At 37.2% G+C, this 25,592-nt stretch overlaps 2 protein-coding genes across 5 annotated transcripts in view; both read right to left on the bottom strand.

Moving 5' to 3' along the window:
* The window catches only part of HYDIN (HYDIN axonemal central pair apparatus protein), a 433,808-nt gene extending 416,566 nt beyond the window's left edge, over positions 1 to 17,242 (bottom strand). The window contains exon 1 of the mRNA XM_067720656.1: positions 17,117 to 17,242. The gene's annotated coding sequence lies outside the window, so the exon portion shown is untranslated. The remainder of the gene's footprint in view (positions 1 to 17,116) is intronic.
* CMTR2 (cap methyltransferase 2) lies at positions 6,029 to 17,264 on the bottom strand. 4 transcript variants are annotated; one of them, XM_067720653.1, is made up of 3 exons: positions 17,181 to 17,264; positions 15,248 to 15,327; positions 6,029 to 13,495 (listed from the first exon to the last, which is right to left on the bottom strand). In XM_067720653.1, the coding sequence occupies exon 3, from the start codon at positions 13,474 to 13,476 to the stop codon at positions 11,176 to 11,178; it is 2,301 nt and encodes a 766-aa protein (XP_067576754.1). In that variant the 5' UTR covers positions 13,477 to 13,495; positions 15,248 to 15,327; positions 17,181 to 17,264; the 3' UTR covers positions 6,029 to 11,175. The 4 variants fall into 4 exon arrangements, with proteins under 4 accessions (XP_067576754.1, XP_067576753.1, XP_067576755.1 ...); XM_067720652.1 differs by having other exon boundaries at positions 17,117 to 17,254; XM_067720654.1 differs by lacking the exon at positions 15,248 to 15,327 and having other exon boundaries at positions 17,181 to 17,262.
* Positions 17,265 to 25,592: the final 8,328 nt, after the last annotated feature.

Below are 25,592 nucleotides of genomic sequence, written 5' to 3'. Positions count from 1 at the left end.
ATAACAAAACAAACAAAACAAAATGAAAACAGACTCATAGATAAAGAGAACAAACAGGTGGCTGCCAGAAATAGAAGTGAGGGTGAAATAGGTATAGGGGATTAAAAAGTATAAACCTCGGGCTTCCCTGGTGGCGCAGTGATTGGGAGTCTGCCTGCCAATGCAGGGGACGCGGGTTCGTGCCCCAGTCCAGGAGGATCCCATGTGCCACGGAGCGGCTGGGCCCGTGAGCCATGGCCACTGAGCCTGCGCGTCCGAAGCCTGTGCTCCGCGCCGGGAGAGGCCACAGCAGTGAGAGGCCCACGTACCGCAAAAAAAAAAAAGTATAAACCTCCAGTTATATAATAAATAAGTCATGAGGATGTAATATACAGCATAAGGAATATGGTCAATAATATTGTGAGAACTTTGCATATGGACAGTTACAAGACTAGACTTATTGTGGTGATCATTTCATAGTGTATGCAAATGTAAAGTCATTATGTAATACAACTGAAACTAACATATTATACATTAAATATATTTCAATTTGAAAGAAAAAGAAAATGCAGTATGCATTATGCGATATTATTCACCCATAAAAAAGGAAGGAAATCCTACCATTTGTGACAACATGGATGGACCTTGAGAGCATTGTGCTAATTGAAGTAAGTCAGAGAAAGACAGATACCGTATGATCTTACTTACATGTAGAATATAAAAAATTAAAAAGTGAGATCATTGATACAGAGAATAGGTTGGTGGTTGGCAGAGGTGGAGGTTAATACATATACAGTTGACCCTTGAACAAGTCAGGGATTAGGGGCACCAATGCTCGATGCAGTCAAATATTCAAGTATAACTTTATATTCAGCCTTCCTTATACACACTTCCACATCCATGGATTCAACCAACTACGGACAGTATAGTGTATGTATATAATACACATTTAGTGAAAGAAATCCACATGTAAGTGAACCTGCACAGTTCAAACCCCTGTTGGTCAAGAGTCAACTGTCTGTAATTAAAAATACTCTACTGTATACTTGAAAGTTGCTAGGAGAGTAGATCTTCAAAGTTCTCATCGTAAGAAACAGAAAATTTGTAACTTATGTATGTGGATGAATGCTAACCAGTCTTATTGTGGTGATCGTTTTGCAATATATACATATACTGAACCATTATGTTGTACACCTGAAACTAATACAATGTTATATGCCAATTTTAAAAAATAAAGCAGAAATTGATGAGTTAGAAACAGAAAAAACAGAAAGTAAACCAAAAAAGCTGGTTCTTTGAAAATTAATCAACAAAGTAGAAATAGTTAACCTGATTTTGAAAAGAAAGTACAAACACACAAAAGAAACTAACCCAAAACAGGAAATTTTTTTAAATCATGAGACTACCCTGTACAATTTTATGGAAAAAAAAATTTTAATAAAATTTAGATGAAGTAAGTAACACTCTAAGTAAATATACCAAAACTGACACGAATAGAAACAAAAGCTCTAAACAAATGAATTTTGTAAAAAGAAATAAAGGAAATCATAAATGAGTTCCCCTGCCAAAAATACACCAGGCTCAGCTTGTTTCACAAAGCAGTCTACCAAAGCTTAAAGATCAGATGATGCAAATGCAATTTACACTCCTTCAGTGCACAGGGGAAAAAAAGAAAACATCCAAATTATTTTTATAAAGCAAATATAAAATTGATTCCAAAACCAGATAAATACTGCTCAATAAAACTACAGACCAATTTCACTTATAAATATTAATGCAAATATTGTAACTACTATTAGCAAACAGAATCCAATAATCCATCAAGATCAAGCAGTGCTTATTTCAGAAATGTTAAGAGGAGTTCAATATTGGGAAATCCACTAATACAACTAATCATATTAACAGAGCTAAAGAGAAAAATATGCTTATCTTCACAGATTTAAAAAAATGGAAAATTGAACACTCATTTATGTTTTTAAAAGCCTCAAAAATAGGAACACCTCATTAATATAAATAAAAATAATGAAATAAACTTTTAAAAGCTCAGCAGCTGATATAATGGGGAAACACCTGAGCTCCAGCTCTCAAAGTGTGGTATGTGGACCCAACCAAGACATTATTTCCCCTTTTCACTATGTTACTAGTGAATGTTATGCAAAAGCAGTGGGCAAAATTGCTGGTGTCTTAGCACAAATCATGGTAGTGGCAACAAACTATACTAGTAGTCATTCTTCATCACACATATCATAGTGGGGGGAGGGGAAGCCATTTTTACCTATGAATACCTTTGATGAAGTAGTAAACACGAGGAATTTTATTGTCTCAATCCTTGAGTATGTCTTTAATATTCTAGGTGAAGAAATGAGAACTACACATGAAGCACTTCTGCTGCATATCCAAGTAGGATGGCTGTCTCCAGGAAGCATTTGTGGACTGAGTTGTAAACCGAAGTGGTGCATTTTTCATGGAACACCATTTTCACTTTAAAGAACCACCAGCAGACAAACTATAGTTATTCAGACTTGAGTATTTTTGACAGATATTTTCTCAAAAATTGATAAAGTGAGCTGTCACTTCAAGGAAAACAACTGACAATATTTGCTGCCATGATAAAATTCAAGCACTCAAGTGAAAATCAGAATTTTAGAAAAATTTTGTCCACCACTGTGAGCGTGACAGCTTCTCAGTACTTAGATTTCTCTGATGAGATTAGTGGGGATGTTTAAAAATGTGATTTATTTTTGATACCATATAATCAAATGTGTCAACATTTGCAAGATGTACAAAATTCAATGAACTGATATTTTCCAAATGACAAATTCACGGTGTTACAAAACCACATGTGGGTAAGTGACCCTCTCAAAGTGCAAGACAGACCAGTGGATGTTAGTGTAACAGAGTATAAAATGTTATTAATATAGTTTAAGATTCTTCATTGCAACCGACTTTTAAGAAACTATTACCTGTCACATTCTAGAGTAGCATCAAAGAATATCCATAATTACATAAAGAGGTTGTTAAATACTCCTCCATTTCTCAATCACATAGTCATGTGAGGCCAGATTTTAAGTACTTCAATCAAAACTGTGTCACAACAGACTGAATGTAAGAACAGATATGAGATTCTAGCCATCTTCTATTATAAAGACAAAAAAAAAAGATTTGCAAAAATGTAAACAATGCCATGCTTCTAACTTTTGTTTTTTAAGTTATTTTTCATAAAAATATTTATATTGACATATAATGGTTTTATCATTATTTTTGAATTAACAAACAAAATTTTTCTCAGTTTTAATTTCTGATATGGAAAATATCAACAGATAAACTCCCATAAACTAAAGTTCTTTGGATTACTCAATAATTTTTAAGAGCATAAAGGGGTCTTGACACCAAAAATCTTGAGAACCACAGCACTGCAGACATTCCCACTAAGGTCAGGATGACATCAGGTCTAGGCAGAAAATATAAAAGATGAAACTGGCACATGCTGTGCCAGAAAGTATCAAAGACTGTTTGAATTATGTAAAAAATGACATAGTATCAACTTGAAGGAGTCTCTCTCCCACACACCCATGTCAAATAGGATAATTCAAGCATCAAGTGAGAACAATAATGGTAATTGATTAAGATACATCAAATAGGGTTTCCCTGGTGGCGCAGTGGTTGAGAGTCCGCCTGCCAATGCAGGAGACACGGGTTCGTGCCCTGGTCCGGGAGGATCCTACATGCCGCGGAGCAGCTGGGCCTGTGAGCCATGGCCACTGAGCCTGCGCGTCCAGAGCCTGTGCTCCGCAACGGGAGGGGCCACAACAGTGAGAGGCCCGCATACCGCAAAAAAAAAAAAAAAAAAGATACATCAAATATATAACCACCCATGAGGTCCTAGAGATAGTTTAAAAAAACAACTGCAAAAAAAATTTTTGTCACCCCTGGAGGTTGCTAAGACACCAACTTACTTATCTGAAAACTGATAAAGTGTTTTTTAAAATTAAGCATTTATAAGACCAGAAACCATAAAACTCCTAGAAGAAAATATAGGCAGAACACTCTTTGATATAAACTGTAGCAATATATATTTTTTGATCTGTCTCCTACTGCAAAGGAAACAGAAGCAAACAAATGGGACCTAATTAAACTTAAAAGCTTTTACACAGCAAAGGTAACCATCAACAAAATAAAAAACAACCTACTGAATGGGAGAAGGTATTTGCAAATGATATGACCAATAAGGGATTAATATCTGAAATATGTAACTCGATACCAAAACAAACCCAACCAACCTAATTTTAAAATGGGCAGAAGATCTGAACAGGCATTTTTCCAAAGACATACAGATGGCCAACAGGCACATGGAAAGATGCCAAACATGGCTAATCATCAGAGAAACGCAAATCAAAACCACAACGAGATCTCAGGTACCTCACATCTGTCAGAATGGCTATCATCAAAACGACCACATGTAACAAATATTGGCAAGGACGTGGAGAAAAGGGAACCATTGTACGTTGTTGGTAGGAATGTAAATTGGTGTAGCCACTATGAAAAACAGTATGGAGGGTTCTCAAAAACTAAATATAGAACTATCATGTGATCCATCAATTCCACTCCTAGGTATTTATCTAAAGAAAACAAAAACACTAATTTAAAAATATGCATGCACCCCAAAGTCCATAGCAGCATTATTTACAATAGCCAAGAATATGGAAGCAACCTAAGTGCCCATCAATATGAGTGGGTAAAGAAGATGTGGTATACATATACAACGCAATACTACTCAGCCATAAAAAAGACTGAAATTTTGCCATTTGCAGCAACATGGATGAACCTAGAGAATATTATGCTTAGTGAAATAAGTCAGGCAGAGAAAGACAAATACCGAATGTTATCATTTATATGTAGACTCTAAAATTAAACTAGTGAATATAATAAAAAAGAAACTGAGTGACAGATATAGAGAATAAACTAGTGGTTACCAGTGGGGAAAGGAAAGAGGGGAGGGGGAAATAGGGGTAGGGGATTAAGAGATACAGACTACTACGTATAAAATAAATAAGCTACAAGGATATATTGTACAGCACAGGGAATATAGCCAATATTTTATAATAACTATAAATGGAGTATATAAACTATAAAAATTTTGAATCACTATGTTGTATACCTGAAACTAATACAATATTGCAAATCAACTATACCTCAATAAAAAAATTAAATTTTTTAAAACTTAAGCATTTCTCCAGCTTTTTCTGAACAAACTGCTTCAGGAAGAAACAAATAGTTGATGACCTCAAGAACATATTATAAAGTCCAATTAGTACAGAAGAAATGTGGTCAGAAAACCACTAATTTGCAACCCCTAATAGAGCTAAAAATCAATATTCAATAGAAGCTAATGCTATTAAGTGGAAGATTGATAGAAAACTTAGTAGTGTAAAAATAAAATTGATATCTGAATCTCTGACTAACCCTAATGTCACTGAGAGGGGGAAACCAGCCATTTTGTGCTTTGTGGCATGATAGAAAAGGAAGTACACAACACCACTTATGAAGTATCCTTGCCAAAAGCAATCAATTCTCTAGATCTAACTACCATTTTATAGACAATGTGTGGCATATATACAAGTTAAAAGATAAAATAATCAGCCAAACCCAGAATGTGGAAAACTACAGGACAGTTAAATTAGCATGGAAAAGAAAATGTTGGGAGAGGGACTCAATAGATGGAGAGACTTTGGAGACATATTAAGTAAATGCAATGTGTGAGCCTTATTTGGATCCTTATTTGAGTCAACTGTAAAAAGCCATTTTTGAGACAATCTGGAAAAATTAAACACAGACTAAGTATTGGATGATATTTTGTTAGGTGTGATATCTGTTAGAGATATTTCATGAATTTGCTTCAAAATATTCCAAAAAAAAAAGTGGAGGATAAAATTAGTTCAGAAAAATGTGGATAGTTATGGTAACTGGGTGAGGGTATGGGGGGGGCTGTTATCTAATTTTAATGTTGTATATGTTTGAAAGTTTTCTATAATAAAAACACAAAATCAAATAGTATTCTATAGACGCCTATATTGACAATATTAGATACAAAATAAGTATATGTCATAGTGCCTTGCCCTTGAGTTTATAATTCTGGCAAGAAAATGAGAGAATGGAGAAAAAAAAGAAAGAACAATGTAAGTAATGTTCAAATGGAATATAATCTTTAAAAATTCTCAACTATGTTGTACACCTGAAACTTATATAATATTGTACATCAACTATACCTCAATAAAATATATATATATATAATACTGCAAATAAAATGTTCCAGAGAGCAGAAAAATCAATCAATCAAAAATTTTCAAATTGAATGACCCAAGCAGTAAGTGAAATAAAAACAGCTCCAGGACGAGATTAACATTACTTGAGTTACAGGATAGTTGCAGGAATGATGTTTACGCTAACAAAAAAAAAAAAGAAATTCATTAGGATATCTGTGCTTGTTTTGAATTTTCTCAGCTAGTCTAGTATAAAAACTAAATTTTCAGTCCTGGAGTTCACTGGAAACAGAATAGAACTCCCAAAAGTCTAGACAATAAAAGCACATCTGTCTTGCCCAGTAAATTAATTTGGTGTTGATGCACACAATCTTAAATCCTAAACCCTTAAAGAGAAAAAAGATGTAGATATACATGTAAACAAAATAGGTTTATCCACAAAGATATGTAGACTTTTCAAAATAAAAGTATCTTTTTAGCATAGTGTACATAGAGAAAAAGAACAATCTCTACAAATGTGTTCCTTAACTATATCATAACAAATTTAAGCCACAAATCAACAATGTGGCTGCAATATTAAATATTATTAAATCCCTGGTAACAGGCTAAACTGATGCTCCTGCACTTGGTATAAATGAATATAGAATGATTACACCTAGTTAATCTATTAAGACACTCTGTAAAAACACAACGGTCAAGATCTTGAGAAAATTAGAAAAACACTATTATGGGTACAATTTGTAAATGAGTATGCAACCTATATATGAACATAAGCAGATTACACTTTTAAATAAAATTTTCAATTGAGTGAAATTAAATGCAAACCTATGCTCAGTGACAGATAATTTCTAAATATTTTCACTAGTAAAGAACAGTTGGCATCTTCCATATCTGTGGCTATAAAGCAGCTTCACCTCTTCCCAAAACATTCCAGTATAAACTTGTACTTATCCAAAGATAAATTACCTTCATTTTCTGTATTGACCAAAACTAAGAAAAAACAAATAACAGAATGGGGGGGGAGGGCAGGGGAATCCCTTCTTATTCAAAAATTTTATATAAACTATTTTATATAAACTAAAGAATGCATTGATTGGAAGCACAAAATAATAAATAACTTATTACAAATTCATTGAGGATTATTGTTTTAATTACATGCCCTAAAACATACCAACATATTATAAGTGACTATATGTAGTATCAAGTTTTTAGTTTTTTGCTACTTGGCCATTAGGCCAACCGGAAAAACATTTACCATCCAAATAGAAATTTATTAGGAAATATTGAAATTTTTGTTTTATAGTTAGTTCTACTAAGATCATCCAGAAATAAGTTTTAATCTAACTTAAAAAAAAAAAAAAGGTGGGGAGGCCTATTATCAAATAATTGAGTCTCTCTTTTCAATAATAACTATATTGTAAACAAATTTTCAGCCAGGCCTTGGCTATCTGTACCATCTAAGTATAATAATTTTTCATCATTTTAATAAAGGATAATATCTATATTAAGTCTAAGTTTTGTTCAAATTGTATTAAACAGATTACAAAGGAAATTTAAGACGTAATTGTACCAGTGTAATTAGTAAATGTTTTTATTTTTTTAGAACATAAAAATTAACAGAAAACCTCTCATGCTTTGGTTAAAATCTTTGTAAGGAGGTACTGGTTTTATAAAAAGTAATAATCATTTACTGCTTGAGACAATTTTAAAAACTGAAACAAAACTAAAAATCTCCTTTTTCGTACTTTCACCTTCAAACGCAAAAATACACTAAACGAAATATGTTGCCCTTTTTAAAAAATCAATGAAAAGTATTAAATATTTAAACATGGAAAATAAGATTTTGATTGGGTTTATAATCAATATTTTCATTTCTAAAAATGTGAGGTATTAACTGATTTCATATACCCATACCACATATAACAGTACCGTAACTAACGTTAAAACTATTCAATTAATGATCTCATCTGGAAATAAAAGATAAGGTTTAAATATTTAAAAGACCCAGTATTCTCATCAAAGATAAGTAAAATAACAAAAGCATAATAAACATGCTTTTTCCAACTATCCTAATATCTTGCTTCTTTCATTACACTCCAAGATCTTTGGAGTAGAAAAAAATTTTTAATGCAAATCTTTTTAAACAAAATAATTAAAGATAGAGAAAGTCCACAAATTTGGATTTTAAATTTATTCAGAAAAGATACTTTTAACACATTTAAATATTTATGTGACATTAGGGTAATATATAAAAGCCCTCACTAAAATACAAAACTGACTTTTCTCTTAGGGAGAACAAAAATCAATACTGAAGAAAGTAAATGTGCAAGACCTCTTTCTCTAAGTTTGTTAGGAAACACATTTGTGATGTTTAAATTTTCTGGCTGTTAAAAATTCCTTTCATAAAGCATCACAATTGGGACTTCCCCGGTGGTGCAGTGGTTAAGAATCCGCCTGCCAATGCAGGGGACACGGGTTTGATCCCTGGTCTGGGAAGATCACACATGCCGCGGAGCAACTAAGGCCGCATGCCACAACTTCTGAGCCGGCGCTCTAGAGCCCGTGAGCCTCAACTACTGAGCCTGCATGCCATAACTACTGAAGCCCACGCACCTAGAGCCTGTGCTCCGCAACAAGAGAAGCCACCGCAATGAGAAGCCCGCACAACGCAACAAAGAGTAGCTCCCCCCGCCGCCACAACTAGAGAAAGCCCACACGAAGGAACGAAGACCCAACGCAGCCATAAATAAATAAATAAATAAACAGCATCACAATTAAGTTAAAAATCTCAAAATCTACTAAAAAGAATTTTTTTAAGAACAGTAACTAACTTGATAAACTATACAAATCATCTCTCATCTTATGGTCCTCCTCTATTTTTTTATTCATTTTTCAGACAGCATTTTTCCTTCCCTTTTTCTTAAAGAGAAATTCTTATAAATCATTGGTACCCGTCAGCTACATCCGGTTCAATATGAACTTTCCTCCAGTTGTATCTCACCTCTAGAGCAAATCTGAATCCAATAAACCAGATGAACAGCAACTGATCCCAAACACTGGATTAAAAACCAAAATACACTCTAACATACACCAGGTATGTTACGTATTCCAACACAGGTTAATGTTAAAAACAACTAAGCATTCAATACTTATTTGAGGGGCTTAAAAGAAAGTGTTAGTACCAGAACCTGGACCTAGGCTTTCAACTTCATTCTAATCAAATAGTTAAAACAAGTAAAAACAAACTGAGTCATTGTACTGGACCAAATCAACCAAGGCATAAAGACTATTTAAGCGCAAAATGGTTTCCCCAGAGTGGTTTTTGATTCTCTCTTGGTAACCAATTTTTCTATCAGACTTCTACCATTATACAACTATAAAAGCTTCCATAAAGTCACAAGAAGAAAATCACATTTCTTTCAGAAATCTACCTCTAGTACTCCACACCCTCCCTGACAAGAAGTACATCTACCCTCTTCCTCCCTCCCTTAAGTATTCAATTTCTTTCCTGAAGCAGAGCTTCCATAAATATTGCAATATTAAGGACTAAATTTTAATGAATACAAATCAGAGGAAATGAAGGAACATTAACTCCCATTCAAACCTTCCTTTAAAAAAATGTGTTTCCAAGTTATATTTTTAACTTCCCCATGATTCTCTTTAAAAAACTGAACACAAAATCTCTCTGCTAATGACTTTATTCATAAATCTATAATGGAACTCAAAATAGCAAAGAACATGAAAAAATTCAGGTTAATATTTGTCAACCAAATACATCAAAGAATATGTTTACTTTTCATATAACTAACAAAAATGTCTAAAATGCACATGTGACAATACACATATTCTTCACTGTGCAGAATTTCAAAGTAACAAAGATCTGCTTAATTCAGTTGGCCAGAATAGCCCATTTATACTGACAAATACATATAATTCAAAAGAAATCAAACATAATTGATAAAGTAACGATCTCATGGTTAATCTTCTGGTAAAGTGCTACTTTCATACTGAAAAAAAGAATTAATGAAAATTAAAAAAATTTTAATGTTATACCATCATTCTGAAAGTGTTAAAATTTCTCTTCAGTACTCACTACATTCATCACATTCACATGTCCACATTATGAGACCATAAACATTACTTTGCAAATTAAAAAAATCTTTCTGTTCACAGATTATTTCCCAGAAGTTAAAAATTACATACCATTGCTAAGTGAAACTTTTTACTCATATAGGAGTGTTTTAGACACAATAATTTTTCATTTTTTTAAACATGATCTTTGGTTCGAAGCTGTCTTGATATCCTTTCTAGTTGGATGGTTGTGGTTAAGTAAAATATTTATAAAACAGCACAGTAGCTTCATTTAAACCACAGAAGTAAACTGGATCAATGGCCTAAAGGCAATGAATGGCATGTATCAAGATGTCTGGCATGATGAATTCCACATATCCATAACTGACATGGTCAATATTAAAGGAAATTACTGTTGCTGAGTAGTGGCTCACCTCCTTTCATCAAAGACCTCTATCAATTCAGTAACAGTATTAGCCACTGAAAGAAAATTAGTTGGAAAAAAAAATCTAATCTGAATGAAGGCACACAGGTGCAAATCTTAAGCAGATAAATAAGACCAACTGCATAAACTGCATATGCAAGCATGGGTGTGTCCACCCCAAGCTCATACACACTTCTCATGTTTGAGGTTGAATATCATCACTGCATATATTCTACCACATAGAAAACTCTATGTCTGTGAGTGTATATACCCTAGAGGTTAGAACTAGCTGATGGCTTTCCAGAAAAAATGAAACTTTAAATGATGCAAAAGTTGTCCTTTCCTCAAAATAAAAGGTTTTAAATCAATACAAAGGGATGCAATACCAGTGGAAACTGAAAGATGCCATGAAGTTAAATCTCAGAAAGGACAAGTTCAACTTCATAACTGAAGGCTGCTGATGATTTCTTCTCTCTCTCCTTGAATAATCAAATGCAAATGCCTTTTAGCAATGGTAGCATTCAAATCCCACAAAAAATCAAGTAGTGTGCCCTTAAGGAGCACCTCCATTGGCACAAACTGTAAAACCTGCTGGGGTGCATCAGAGTTAACCAAAGCGCTCAACAATTCATTCACATTCTGTAGATACTGGAAAACTGGGTTTGGAAGGTCTTGATAACCAACACAAAGCAGAACTGCACAAGTCTTCAGGGGCTCGGAAGAGGTGGGACAAGAAAACGTGATGAATCTAAAACAGCTGTGGAGTACAAAGATCAAACCAGCCATAAATCTTGTAAAACAAGAAAGTACAGGCAAAATCATAATATCTCCTGTATGAAGCTGCTGCAATGAATGTAGAAGGCAGTCCAAAAATAACTGCTGGTAAGCTGGGTCTCCATCATGAAGCAATGAACAGCTAAAAGTCATGAGTTCAGCTGATTCCAAGAGCTGAACTTCCAATGGTATATGTATTTTGACATGTTGGAGAGCTGGAAAACCCACAAGCAGGCACTTTACTTGGTTGCTGGGTTCTACATCCTGCTCAGCCTGAAGGCATTTTGTAAGGCTAAACACCTCAGAAAATACCAATTCTTCAGAAAAAATGTGACAAGAACAACAATACTGCTGTTTTGGCCTAAACTTGGAATCCAAATTCAAGGCTCCTCCCAATGACTTTTCAATTGCTTCATTAAGAGCCTTTAAAATTTCACCATCACAGAAAGGAGAACAGTTTACCCTTGGCAGTTTCTTTCCCTGTAAAATCTGCCATAAGTGACACTCAAGATTGGAAGCTGTCCCTTCTAAAAGAGCACTTTGCCCAGGATGATATGCAGCATGTTCTTCAGCCCAACTATTAAAGTACCCTTTGGCCACCTTATCTTTCCATGAAAGGGTTTCCAGCATTTTCCTTTCATTGTAGGTTTTAAAATATCTGTTCCTCTGCCCAAACCATTTTGTATTTGTACTACAACCAATATTAGATTTTTTCACTAGCCAATTATTTCTGGAAAGAGGCTTCAATTGAAACTTTTGCATGAAATACTGAACAGCATAGTCCCTTAAACTATTCAGCTTTGCTTTTTCCCCTTCTCCCATGCACTCAAACAGACGAATGTTCTCGGAAATAGTCTCTAGCTGGTATTTATGAAAGAACACACAACATTCTTCATGTCTTTTAAGAAAAGATTCGGGAATCATGTGATGGGGAAAGAGAGCTTTCCTGGTCATTTCAGGCCCAAAATTCAGCACCATCTTAGATAAAAGAGGATAGATTGCCTCTCTTCCCTTATAGTAGAGACATACCACATAGACTTCTGAGTTTCCTGCCTTGCTGGTAGCAGGTTTGAAAACATGGACTTTGTCAAAAGAACAGTTTAGCAGGTACATCAGGTTTATGGAACAATGTTCAAACAAAGTAAACATCTTCAGAACAAAAGAGCCACCACTTCCAAGAGTCATCAGAGCAGTGACAGCTTCACAGTAATGCAAAGAAGAGACTAAAGCTTCTTGTTCACCTGGGTTTCCTTGGCAATCAAAACTTCCATCTGCAGTGATCAAGTGAATGGTATCCATGCTGCTTATGAAATTCTGAAGTCCAGTCAGATATTTCAAGGTCATGATATCGCCGGTGTTATCTGGACCAAAGTACCAGCAACGTAAGGTATTTGCAATAAGTCGGTCATCCATAATCATCATAAGATTGTCATTTGCTTCATGGTATGGATTCAAAGTATTAGCCACCCAACTCCAATCACAGGGGAATCGATGGGATTTTAAGTAGTGATTGAGACTAGCTATAAAAGCTCCAGGAGCTTCACAAAGGTGTAGAGAATTCAGTTTTCCCTTCTGAAAAGCTTCCTGTGGAATAAGTGGAAAGCTACACAAAATTTCATGAAACTTACACCATGCTTGAGTACAAAGTTCAGCATTCACAGATTTTCTCACATGAGAAATTATTTTCCCAGCTTTATTAGTGAAAGCCGTGTGCTCATGCCACTCATCCAATTTCTTATCACTCAGTAGGTTTTTCACTTCATTTAGGGAGCTCTTCAAATCAAGAAACACATTGAATTCCGTGTGGTCACAGGTGAAAATCTCACTGGAATCTGGTAACTGCCACTCATCGTTAAGTGGCTTGCCATAAGAAAAGTTCTTGGCAAAGAGTTCAAAAATATCAGCAAGAACATCTGGGCTGAATGTCCCAGGACTTGAACCCAGTGGTAGCTTTCTGTACTTACTCATTTTCAAATTAAATTAAAATCTAGAAAAAGAAAACACACAATTAAATGAATCAAATTTATTAGTGGGTGAAAACTCATCCACAGCAAACTGGATCACAATCATGACAACCCACAAAAAATGGGAAGACTAATGTCAGCACAGTTCATTACATGATGAGGCAATCTGGAATAAAGAATAAAGGCTTTGCTATCCGATAGACCTGGGCTCAAATCCCAGCACTGCCATTTACAGCTTAGTAAGAGGCTGTGGGCAAATAACTCTACATCTCAGTTTCTTATTTAAAAAATTGAGGTATCATTTTTTTAGATGAGGATAAAACATGCTAGCATATAAAAAGCATATACCAAAGAATATTCATCAGTGACTGGCAGCTCTTATTACCAAAGTAACGCACCGAGCTCCTCTCCAAAGTTCTCCTCTACCCATCACTGAGACACTGCCCACAGGGCCCCAAACACTTACTTAGACTAAGATTCATCCCTGAACGTGACCATTGATCAAACTCTAACAAGTGACTTTTAGCTTTTTTTAGCTCCCTCCAAATCTCACTTCCTTCCAGGAGAGGTTCCCGCACCTGAACCCAGCACTGGTCCTGTTACCAGACCTCTCTGACACCACCCACTTACTCACCTACAAAAATTGCCAAATATATCCTCTGTCCAGATCTCACTCTCTTGCTAAATCACACACTTTGGTGGTACCAAATCGCCTTTACAGGCTACCAGCAAACACTCATCACCATATTGCTTGTCAACTGTGGTGTACCTGACAGGTTAGCCTCCTGATCAATGTTGAAACTGACCTATAGTTCACCCTGGCAGGTCTCTAAACTAGATTCCTGCTTTATATGGTTGGTCAGACAGCTCCATGCTTGTATTACAAAATATTAATTTTTTGCACAAAAACTTAATACACTTTGATAGAATAATTTTAAACTGAAGAAATATCCTTAACGAATATACAAATTACAAATAGTAACCCTACATTCTGTGTTCTAACACTGCCTAAGAAACCAAAAACATCTGTCCAATGGAAAGGGATAGGGGTACAAGAGAAAGAAGCAAAGCTTAATGGCATAGTGTCGGAAAAGTTCTAAATTCCAGCAGATACAGCAATGAGTATTACACAGTACTTGCTGGCACAATGTTAATCAATAGGTGCTTCAGTTCATGACTACTGCATTTACTTAGCATATTCAATACATTCTACACCAGTCTGAAGATTAAAATGGGAGATAAAGGTGAGCGGGCAATACAATAAACAAAATAACAGCCAGAAGACTGTATTCTATTAGCATTTGTACTCTTCTCTTAACACACTTTTTCATCCTTCTATATATATTTTTTTAAGCTGTATGTGGGCCTCTCACTGTTGTGGCCTCTCCCGTTGCGGAGCACAGGCTCCAGATGCGCAGGCCCAGCGGCCATGGCTCACGGGCCCAGCCGCTCCACGGCACGTGGGATCTCCCCGGATCGGGGCACGAACCCGTGTCCTCTGCATCGGCAGGCGGACTCCCAACCACTGCGCCACCAGGGAAGCCCTACATTTTATTTAAATTATTTATAAGTATAGCAGAAACTAACACACCATTGTAAAGCAATTATACCCCAATAAAGATGTTAAAAAAATTATTTATAAGTCTGTCTACTCTACTAGCTTGTAAACTTCTTAAAGTAACAAGTATCTTCTTAGCCATGTTTGCCACCATATATTTACACACTGCACAAAAATTGCGGATAATCACAGTTACCCATTAATATATTTTTCTTACCTTAGATTTTTTTTTCACTGTTAGAAGCTATATTAGACAAACTTCTGAAAGATGGCAAAAAGGCGGCATTCACTAAAATCCTAAATAAAAGTAAATGAGAGTTTACTACAACAAGTTATTCTGTCCTAATTCACACTTTGCTAACTGGAAACTACAACTTTTAGATTTCAACTATATTCTATTTTGGAAAAAGTCTGATTTTAGTCATGAACTTCACATATTAATTAATGGTTGTAGGTAAGCTCTGAAATCTTACTTAAGCTAATAGGTAATTATTCTCACAGGAAAACAACTAAAGTGATTCAAACACTCCATTGTTCTTCCCAACTATACCTGTGGAACACAGACCAAAATTATATATTATATATTTATATATAAATTGTATATTATATTGAATAATGTTCAGGTCAATAATCCACAAATTATCCAAACATTGTTTCCTACTATCAAATTCCCAGAATCCAAATGCTTCTCACCCACCTCCAGCTATCAGCCTCCTGATTGTAGACACTGTCAACTCTCTCCTGGATTACTCCCATAGCCTTCTCACTGGTCTCTTTGCTTCTACCCTTGCCTCCTACATTCTATTCTGAAACATACCCACCACAGTAACTTTGTAAGACCTAAGTTAGATTGTATCCCTGCTCTGCTCAAAACTGGGCTGCACTGGCTCCCCATCTCAAAGTAAGGGCCAAAGTCTTCACAGTAACTTACAAGGCCCTTGAAGATGTCTGTCCTCCACCCCCACTCCATCTCTAACCTCATTTTCTAATACTACCCCTCTTACTAATTGTGTTCCAGCCACACAGGCTCTCTTGCTGTTCAGGTAAGACCTCAGACACACTGCAAGGGGAAAGTCTGTCTATGCACGAGTTAGTCCCTCCGCCTGGAATGCTCTTCCCTCAGATATCTGCATAGTTACTTCCCCTACCTCCTTCAAGAATTTACTCAAGTGTCACTTCCTCTGTGAAGCCTACCCTGACATCCTAATTTAAAATTGCATCTTGCATTACCAATGGTAAAGTAAAGGTAAGAACCTTGCTGTATTTTTTTTTCTTTTTTCCATGGCACTCTTTTCCTTCTAACACATAATTTACTTATTTATGTTTACTGTTAACTGTCTTCCCAAAACTACAACCTAAGCTCCACATGGCAGGGATCTTTGTTTTCTTTACTCAGTTATTCCAAGAAGTTAGAACAGTAAGCACTCAGTACACAGTAAGCACTCAATAAGTATTTATCGAATAATTGAAGGGATATCAGATTAGCACAAAAGGCACTCCTCCGATTAGGTTCTGAATGTCTTAACAAGGCACTTCAACGTCACTCTAGCACCGCAATGCTTAACAACAAAAATGCTTGTGGTTTACAGGATATAAGGTAAAAGTTTCCAGTATGTGTTCCTCTGTCCCTCTCATTAAGCACTCCAAAGAGCTTTGTGGCACTGTAATTCTGCTACGAGGGTCAGTATTACCATTCTTGTTTTGCAGAGTCGAGTAGGGAGTCATGTAGACCCCCTGCTCAAAGCCACGAAGAGAATACCCGCAAAATTCGCCGGCCTAACACAAAACCCGCAATATCTCATATACAATTGTTACTCCTCCAACCAACACTTAAACGAAAGAGTTTTGGAAGTGTTTCCGCCAACTCCTCCTCCTCCTAGCAACGGTGAAAATAATGCCTAGTGTGTATCCAGCGCTTTACTTTGGGCGAGGAGCACCCAAGACCTAGTTTCCTCTGGTGGAAGTGAGTCCCAAGCTCCATTCGAACGGCCCGGTCCCTGACCCGGAGGAACTTCAGTTCCAGCCCCTGCCTAACCCACTGGAAAGTCGAAGGAGGACCCGGGCTCGGAACCAGGGCCTGGATTACCTTCGCTCACGCCCACCTCAGCCCCCAGACTCTACAGAGGCTGCGCTTCACTCCCTCTCCTCACCCGAGGAGGGCATTCTCCACTTCCGCTCGTGGGGATGATTTCCGGGAGCGTCGCTCCTTCAGGCCTTCTGTGTCCCCGACACAGTGAAGGGAGGTGGCGCGCCGGGAGGCCGGGAAGGAGGCAGGGACCTGCCCTCCTTACTCTAGTGCTGCAGGACACACGGAGCAGAAGCACTCCTCCAGGCTGCGCCGCCGCCGAAAGTCGGCAGACGACGGCCCGAGAACTCTGACACACGCTCGCGCATGCGCCTCAAGGCCCGGCTGGCGTCACACGTCAACGTTACGCACGCCAGCGACTCTCGCAGCGCCGAGATCTCGGCTCTCTCGGTTTCGTTTCTCCTCAGGTGCAGAAGCTGGGAAACTCCAGCCTCCCGCCCCAAGGCTGCTATGGCAACTGCGCGCACAGAGGGAGCGTCCTTTGGCCCTGCCCCCTCGAGAGTGGATGCGTGGGATGGGGCGGGGCCAACCTGTCCGGGACACGCTGGCCCCGCCCACCTGGGCCCTGGGCAGAGGTTTTCTTTTGCCGTTGGGTAGAATTGAACTCCTAGTACTGCTTGACTTCAAACTGGTGCTCAGAAGAACATGAGAAAAACCAAGCTAGGGAAACTACGAAATAACACTCTGTTATCATAACACATATATTTATAAACCAATAAGAAAAGATAACCTCAGAAGAAAAATGGGAGATTTGAACAGGCCATCCAAAAACAGTAATATAGCCAATAAGGATATAGTACAAAGCTGTTTAACTTTTTAAAAAATAATTAGAAATGTTTTCTTTTCACTCAACTTAGCAAAGATTTTAAAAGATCGATAATAGCTGGTGAGAATGTGGAGAAACAGGTTTACATACTGTGACGAAGAGTAAAAATTGGTACTACCTTACAAAATGGCCTTGCACCTTAGCCCAGCTATTCCCACTCCCAGCAATTTATCTTTAGAAAACAAAGAACTGGCACTCACTTTGGACAAAATGTTTATTACAGCACCTTAATTACATCAATAACAAAACCTGGTTACTCTAAATGTCTGCTATAAGGAAATTAAATTCTTTATGGTACATCCATATAATGAAATACTATGCAGCCATTAATAGGCCATATATGCCAACAGTATTGTGTGAAAATAGAATATAGAACTGTGTGTAGAGTTTGATCCATTTATGTAATATATATATACACACATATATATGTATATATACACACATATATGTATGTGTATATATATGTCGATGTATATATGTGTGTGTGTGTGTGTATATATATATATATATACATTTTTTACAAGTCTTCCAGGACATGCATCAGTGGAGAAGAAAGTCTTTTCAAAAAAATGGTGCTAGGACATTTGGATATCTATATGGAAAAAACTTTATTTGGACTCTTACCTCACATAATAAAAATAGATTTCATTTGGATTGCCAATCTACATTTTAAGGATCAAACAATAACTCTTTTAGCAGAAAATATAAGAGGACATCTTCGTAACCTTTACATAGGCAAAAAGTTTATAACAGGATGGAAAAAGCACTAATCATAAAGAAAAAATATATATAAATTGAACTACATTAAAATTAAGAATGTTGGGCTTCCCTGGTGGCGCAGTGATTGAGAGTCCGCCTGCCGATAGGGGACACACGGGTTCGTGCCCCGGTCCGGGAGGATCCCTTGTGCCGCGGAGCGGCTGGGCCCGTGAGCCATGGCCGCTGAGCCTGCGCGTCCGGAGCCTGTGCTCCGCGACGGGAGAGGCCGCAACAGTGAGAGGCCCGCGCACCGCAAAAGAAAAAAAAATTAAGAATGTTTATTCATCATAAGACAGCACTGAGAGTGAAGAGGCAACCTATAGAGTGAGAGAAGATATTTACCATACGAATATGTGACAAAGGACTTGTATCCAGAGTATATAACTCCTACAAATAAGTGAGAAAAGATGTCCCAGTGGAAAAATGGGCAAAGACCAGAAAAAAACTTCAAAAAGATGGTATCCAAAAGGCCAATAAACATATGAAAAGATGCTTGACCTCATGTTTTGGGGCAAATGTAAACAAAACCCAAAATGAAATACAATTACACATCTACTAGCTAAAATGAAACACTGAAAATATAATTGTTGGAGAGTTTGAGGGGTGACCAATGGAAAGCTGTTTGTAAGAAAAAGATCTTCCAAGATCTTCCAAACTCACGGGTTGTTTGCCTTTTTCAATTTTTTCGAGGTATAATATATACAGTCAAATGTTCAGATCTTAAGTGTACTACTCAACCATTTTTGCCAAAGGCCTATTAAATATTCCAGAAATTTCCCTCGAGCCCCATCCCAATCTCCCACCCCCAAGAAGCAACCATTAATCTGCTTTCTAACACTATAGTTTAGTTTTGTCTGTTCTAGAATGTCATATAAATTCTATCATTACAGTTTATAATTTTTAGTTTCCAGTCCCTTTCCATTCACTGTAATTTTTTTTTTATATTGTAGGGGAGAAAAAGAATCTCTTCTACCCTTCTAGGTTCTTGGCTGGGGCTCTGTAACAAAAGATATACTTGACGAAAGAAAGGCATATAAATTTATTAATGCTTTTTGTGACATGGAAGCCTTCACAAGGAAATGAAGATCTGAAGAAACTGTTTTTACATTAGGATTTTTTTTTTTTATTTTTTTTTTATTTTGGCTGCATTGGGTCTTCGTTGCTGTGCTTGGGCTTTCTCTAGTTGCGGTGAGCGGCGGCTACTCTCCGTTGCGGTGCGCAGGCTTCTCATTGCAGTGGCTTCTCTTGTTGCAGAGCACGGGCTCTAGGCGTACAGGCTTCAGTAGTTGTGGCATGCAGGCTCAGTAGTTGTGCCTCGTGGGCTCTAGAGTACAGGCTCAGTAGTTGTCACACACGGGCTTTGTTGCTCCATGGCATGTGGGATCTTCCCGGACCAGGGCTCAAACCCATGTCCCCTGCCTTGGCAAGCAGATTCTTAACCACTGCACAACCAGGGAAGTCCTATACTAGGTTTTTATACTAGGACCTGAGTGTTTTTACATAGGTTTGATGAGAAGTGGAAAGTCATGGGAAAATGTGACAAATGAGTATGAGCTAAGAGGGGCAAACTGGGGGAAATTTAGCAAGGTACGTTCATTTAAATTCCTGTTGGAGTCCTCCCATCTTTGGAGATAAGGATGTTTCTTTCCTCCAGGCACAGGGAGGGCACCTCTCACACAAGGTTCTTATGACCTGCTTCAGAGCAAGGTCAGAGAGTCTTTCCTGCACCTACCATTTCTTAAATTCCTTTAGCTTAAAATATTCAGTATGCCAAGACACCATATTTGGTGGTAGTGTGTTCTGAACCCTGACAATATTCATCCATGTTGTCTTCCGTATCTGTAGTTTGTTCCTTTTTATTGATAAGTAGTATGCCATTATATGGATAGACCACAGTTTAATTATCTATTCTCCTACTGATGGACATCTGAGTTCTGTTTCCGGTTTGCGGCTATTAGGAATAAACCTGCTGTAAGCATTCCAGTACAAGACATTTTGGTGAGCATATGTTTTCTTTACTCTTGGGTAAATACCTAGCCGTCATATGGCTGTGTAATGAAGTAGATCAGGGTTTCTCAACCTTAGCATTATTGTCATTTTGAGAATCACCAAGGGAGATGTACGTGGAACTCTCCAAGCAACCCCCAAACAGTTTTCTCAAGTGCTCGCACCATTTTACATCTCTACCCACAGTATGTGAGCATTCTGGTTGCTTCACATCCTCACCAAATTTTGGTGTTGTGAATCGTTATTATTTTAGCTATTGCTGGGAAATGGTTGCTTTTTACATCTGATTCTTAATAAATAGTAATTAAAAACTGAAAGCTGTCGATATTGTTCTTTCATGGGACCAAAGACTAGATAAAGGATATGTAATCTCTTAAACACAATCACTATGTTCCCCAAAGTTTATAAATATAATCAGGAATATTCCAAATAACAAAGCTTATAGTGAGCCTGTCTTTACTAAAATAATCACAACATTAACATTTTTTGAGTACATAATACGTGCTAAGCACTGAAAACTGCCGTTTTTCATTTCCTCGTCTCAACAGCTTTATTTGGTCAATATATGTATTGTCCCCATTTTTTTTTTTTTTTTTTTTTGGTACGCGGGCCTCTCACCGTCGTGGCCCCTCCCGCCGCGGGGCACAGGCTCCGGACGCATAGGCCCAGAGGCCACGGCCCACGGGCCCAGCAGCTCCGCGGCACGCGGGATCCTCCCGGACCGGGGCACGAACCTGCGCCCCCTGCATCGACAGGCAGACCCCGAAACACTGCGCCACCAAGGAAGCACCTGTCCCCATTTTATGAACAGGGAAATCAAGGACTAAAGTGATTAAGCAATTTGCTGAAGGTCATGCAGTCAGTCAGTAGTGGAGTCAAGGTTCGGACCTAGGTCTGCCTGACTTCAAGGCCAATCTGTTCTGCAGAGAATTCCTAGAAATTGCCTCCAGTAATTTAAAAACAACTTTATAGTCCACATTCATGGCCAGAAATGCTTATAGTAGGCCAGTAATTTAATTTTTTTAAAAAAAGATGAGTTTTATTCATTTTGTCCTAAAAGCGAGAAGGTAGATTGTTGCAAAGTTTTTAGAAAAGATGAAATATAATGAATGAATGAAATTAGTATTTAAACCTTTGCAAAGTTTAAAGAAAATAACCAGGCCTTGCACTAATGTATTTGCAAATTTGTATTAAAATGCAGTTATGTGAATGCACTTAGTTTCAACTTTTTAAAATATATTTTGATGATCATACACAGTACCTGAGTGGAAGCTAGCTACAATTAGTTATTCTTTCCAGTTCCTGAGTGTTCCTTATATTCAACTGGCATGACTACAACATAAGTAGCATCCAAGAATTGAAACAACTGGCTCCCTGGCCTCTACTCCGATTATAATTCTGTCAAAGCAAACAAAAACTAAACTGCTTCTGTGATCATTTATCACCAATCAACTTGCTGAGTCTCTAATTACATCCTCAGATTCTGTGAGGTGACAATGTACAAATCGTGGTTCCAAAACCCCAGAGGGAGTTTTCTGGGGTGATGGAAATGTTCTATATCTTGATAGGGGATTTAGGTTAAGAGGTATATGTATCTGTCAAAACTCATCAAATGGTACAATTCAGATTAGCATTTCACTAAATATAAATTCTGCTTTAAAAAAAAAAAAAGAGCCACAAATAAATATTGAGCTCTAGGTTAACCATTTGCATGCTGAAATGTTTAGGGGAGAAGTATACTACATCTGCCCCTTACTTTGAAATGCGCTACACATAAGATGGGTTGATGGATGGAGAAAACGACGGATCGATGATAAAGTGAGTATAGCAAAATGTTCACGACTGTAGAATCTAGGTGGTGGACATGTGGCTGTTCACTAGGTAATTCTTTCAGCTTTTCTCTTTTGAAATTTTTCATAATAAAATATTGGGGGAAATAAACAGAGATTCACAGCATGAAAGGCAAAAAATGGCATCTCTTTCCACTAAAAAACAAATAAATACATACAATGAGTATCTAGTACTTCCCATTAATGCAGTAAAGAGAGCCTCTAAGTGAGCTTTAGGTGAACAGCTTCGATCTGGTGAAGACCAGGTGAATGTCTTTATGGCTCAGTCATTTGACCCACTTACCTGACTTAGTGAACAGCATTCAGGCTTGGTTTTGACCATGACACAATCTTAAACTGTTCCTATTCTTTGTCACATAGTGTTCTGCTTCCTCTCTTCCTTCCACATGGAATGGACTTGTTGTTCAAAGGCAGCAAACTAAGGGAACATTGACACTGAAATTTCAGAAGTCAATAAAGGTTATAACCTGATAATAAGTCTTCCGATTTCCCTCATGACAATCTTCCACTAGATCTTTAAATTGTATTCTGATCAAAATTCTCATGCAGCACCTTAAACTGTCAAAATACAATGTTAGAAAGAGAAAATATAGTAAAAATTATAACCAATTTGTCTATTCAGCCATTGGTTAGAACTTGTACATGGTGGTATTTGAGGAAAAGTGCTTGAAAACAGCAGCCTATAGTCCATTTTTTTTCTTACTGTTTGGAAACTAAACAAAAATTATTAAAGCAAATCAACTAATTTTTAAGCATAAATGCAAGAATTTTAAATATCTGATCATTAAAGCAGTTTTTGTCTATCTTTGGTGCTGTAAACATAGCTAAACTTCATTCTGCACTTTAAAATATCCAGGACTAAAACTCAATATGAAATGTCTTCCATAAAATTTATTTTTTAACAATTTATGGTTTTTTTCTCATATAGTTAATTTAAAGTTAACAGAGTGAGTCACTTACTAAAGGAAGAAAAGTCAAAATGTGTTTTTATATGTTATGAATAGCATTCAAGATTATATTTAAATGAACTTTAAAACAAGATTTATAATACAGTCATTGATAATATGCTGACCTAAAATATGTTTTTACTTAAAATTAATTCTTCATTTTATTTTTGTAGAAATGACCAAAATGACTTTTTTTAAATGTAAGGGTTTAAGAGAGGATGTATATTACCGTGAGATGGTCTCAGGAGGTTAAAAAAAAAATTAGTTGGGAAACACTGACATGTGGAATAGAATACAAGACATGGCCCACCCTTGAAGCATTAAGCAATTCATTGCAGACACGATGTTAAAAAATAAATAACATTATATAACTAAGTACTGTATCGTACAGTACAGGTTAAGTGTTGTAGGAGTCTAAAGAAAGGGGGAACTAGTAATGAAAAGATAGGGGAAAGAGACTTTAATTTTTCCCTTAAAAGGATGTTATTATTTGGGGAGAGGGAAAATAACATAAGTGAAAAAACAGGGAAGAGGAAGGATAATTGCAGAAAAGGGACGGAAAGTTAGTAAGATTAAAACGCTATATAGGTGGTATCTTAGTTCAGGCTGCTATAACAAAATACCATTGACTGGGAATCTTAACCAATGGAAATTTGTTTCTCACGGTTCTGGAGGCTGGGAAGTCTAAGATCAAGGTGTGGGCAGATATGGTTCCTGGTGAGGGCTCTCTTCCTGGCTTGCAGAAGGCTGCCTTCTCACTGTGTCCTCACAAGGCAGAGAGAGAGTGAGCAAGCTCTCTGGTCTTTTCTTATAAGGGCACTAATCCCATCATGGGGACCCCCCTCTCATGAACTCATCTAAACCTAATTACCTCCCAAAGGCCCCCATCTCCAAATACCATCACATTGAGGGGGAGGGCTTCAACATATGAATTTTGTGAGGACACAATTCAGTAAACAGCAGGTAGTGAAGAACCAGAGTATAGAGGACCATTGAAGCCAGACTGAGGTGCCAGAATCTGCAGCAATAGAACATGGTCAAGAAGAAAAGAAATAACTAAGTTTGGTTCTTAGAGAGTTAGGGATGGTAGAGGAATAGCCAAGCAGAAATATCCTGGAGGGAGTTTGAAATCAATGGGTGGCTGAAGTTCAGGTGAGAAAACTGAACTGAGGTAACACTCAACCCTGTGAATTTTTAAGTACTTTGTTATTATTTATTATTAACATCCATTATGATACTTCATTCAGAAGTGAAATCCATACCAAAAGTTGTTAAAAGCACTAGCCCTGGGGATTCTTTCTGTTAACAGCTCACCTAACACTGTCCCTCCTAGGGCTCAATACGGCTTCTCTTTTTGAACGGTTAAGCATATCAGCTCTAGCATCTGAGTGCCTAGATTAAAATCTTCATCTAGAGCTCTGTGACCTCGGGCAAGAAAAATCTCCAAGGGTCTCACTGAGGATTAACAAATAAATGTAAAGTGCTTAGTACAGGGTTTTTGCACTTAGCCCATATCTGACAAATGTTAGCTGCTCCTGAAAAACGTCTATTCTTTTCTGGAAGATAGGGTGCTAAATTCAGGCCCTCATTGCAGAGTGTTCCTTCTTTTGCTGTTTCTTTTTTTATTCAAAATCCTTAATAGAGCAGGAGAGGAAAAGAGGGAGGGAGACTAAGGAAGAGAAAGGGAAAACTGAGAAGACAATTGAGACCAAATTATTTCACATCTGTCACTGAGAAGCTGCCAGATGTATCTGCTTTCTGTCTTCAACAATTTCGGCAGGTTTTAAAGAACAGAAAGAGGGCCAGCTGTAAAATGAATGAGCACACGAATCAACATGGCTGCATCTCAAAAACAGTGTAGAATGATAAAGGCAAGTGGCAGCAATTTTACATTGCTTTACCATTGGTGTAATGTTTGAAAACACACGTAACAATTCTGTTTAATGTTTACTGATACAAACATAGTAAAAATATAAAAACACAGATGAGGAAGATGCACACTATAACTTCCAGAGAGTGGTAAGCTCTGGGAAGACAGAAGGGATGGGAAAGAAGCACAAAAGGGACCTCGACTGTATCTGTAATGT

This window comes from Pseudorca crassidens, chromosome 20, assembly GCF_039906515.1.
Source record: "Pseudorca crassidens isolate mPseCra1 chromosome 20, mPseCra1.hap1, whole genome shotgun sequence".
Lineage (NCBI taxonomy): Eukaryota > Metazoa > Chordata > Mammalia > Artiodactyla > Delphinidae > Pseudorca > Pseudorca crassidens.
The sequence above is the reverse complement of the archived record's forward strand: the minus strand, read 5'-3'. Positions and strand labels throughout refer to the sequence as shown.

Bases quoted from the DNA above. Each gene is read 5' to 3' on its own strand.
- CMTR2 (XM_067720653.1), bottom strand. From the start codon at position 13,476: ATGAGTAAGTACAGAAAGCTACCACTGGGTTCAAGTCCTGGGACATTC.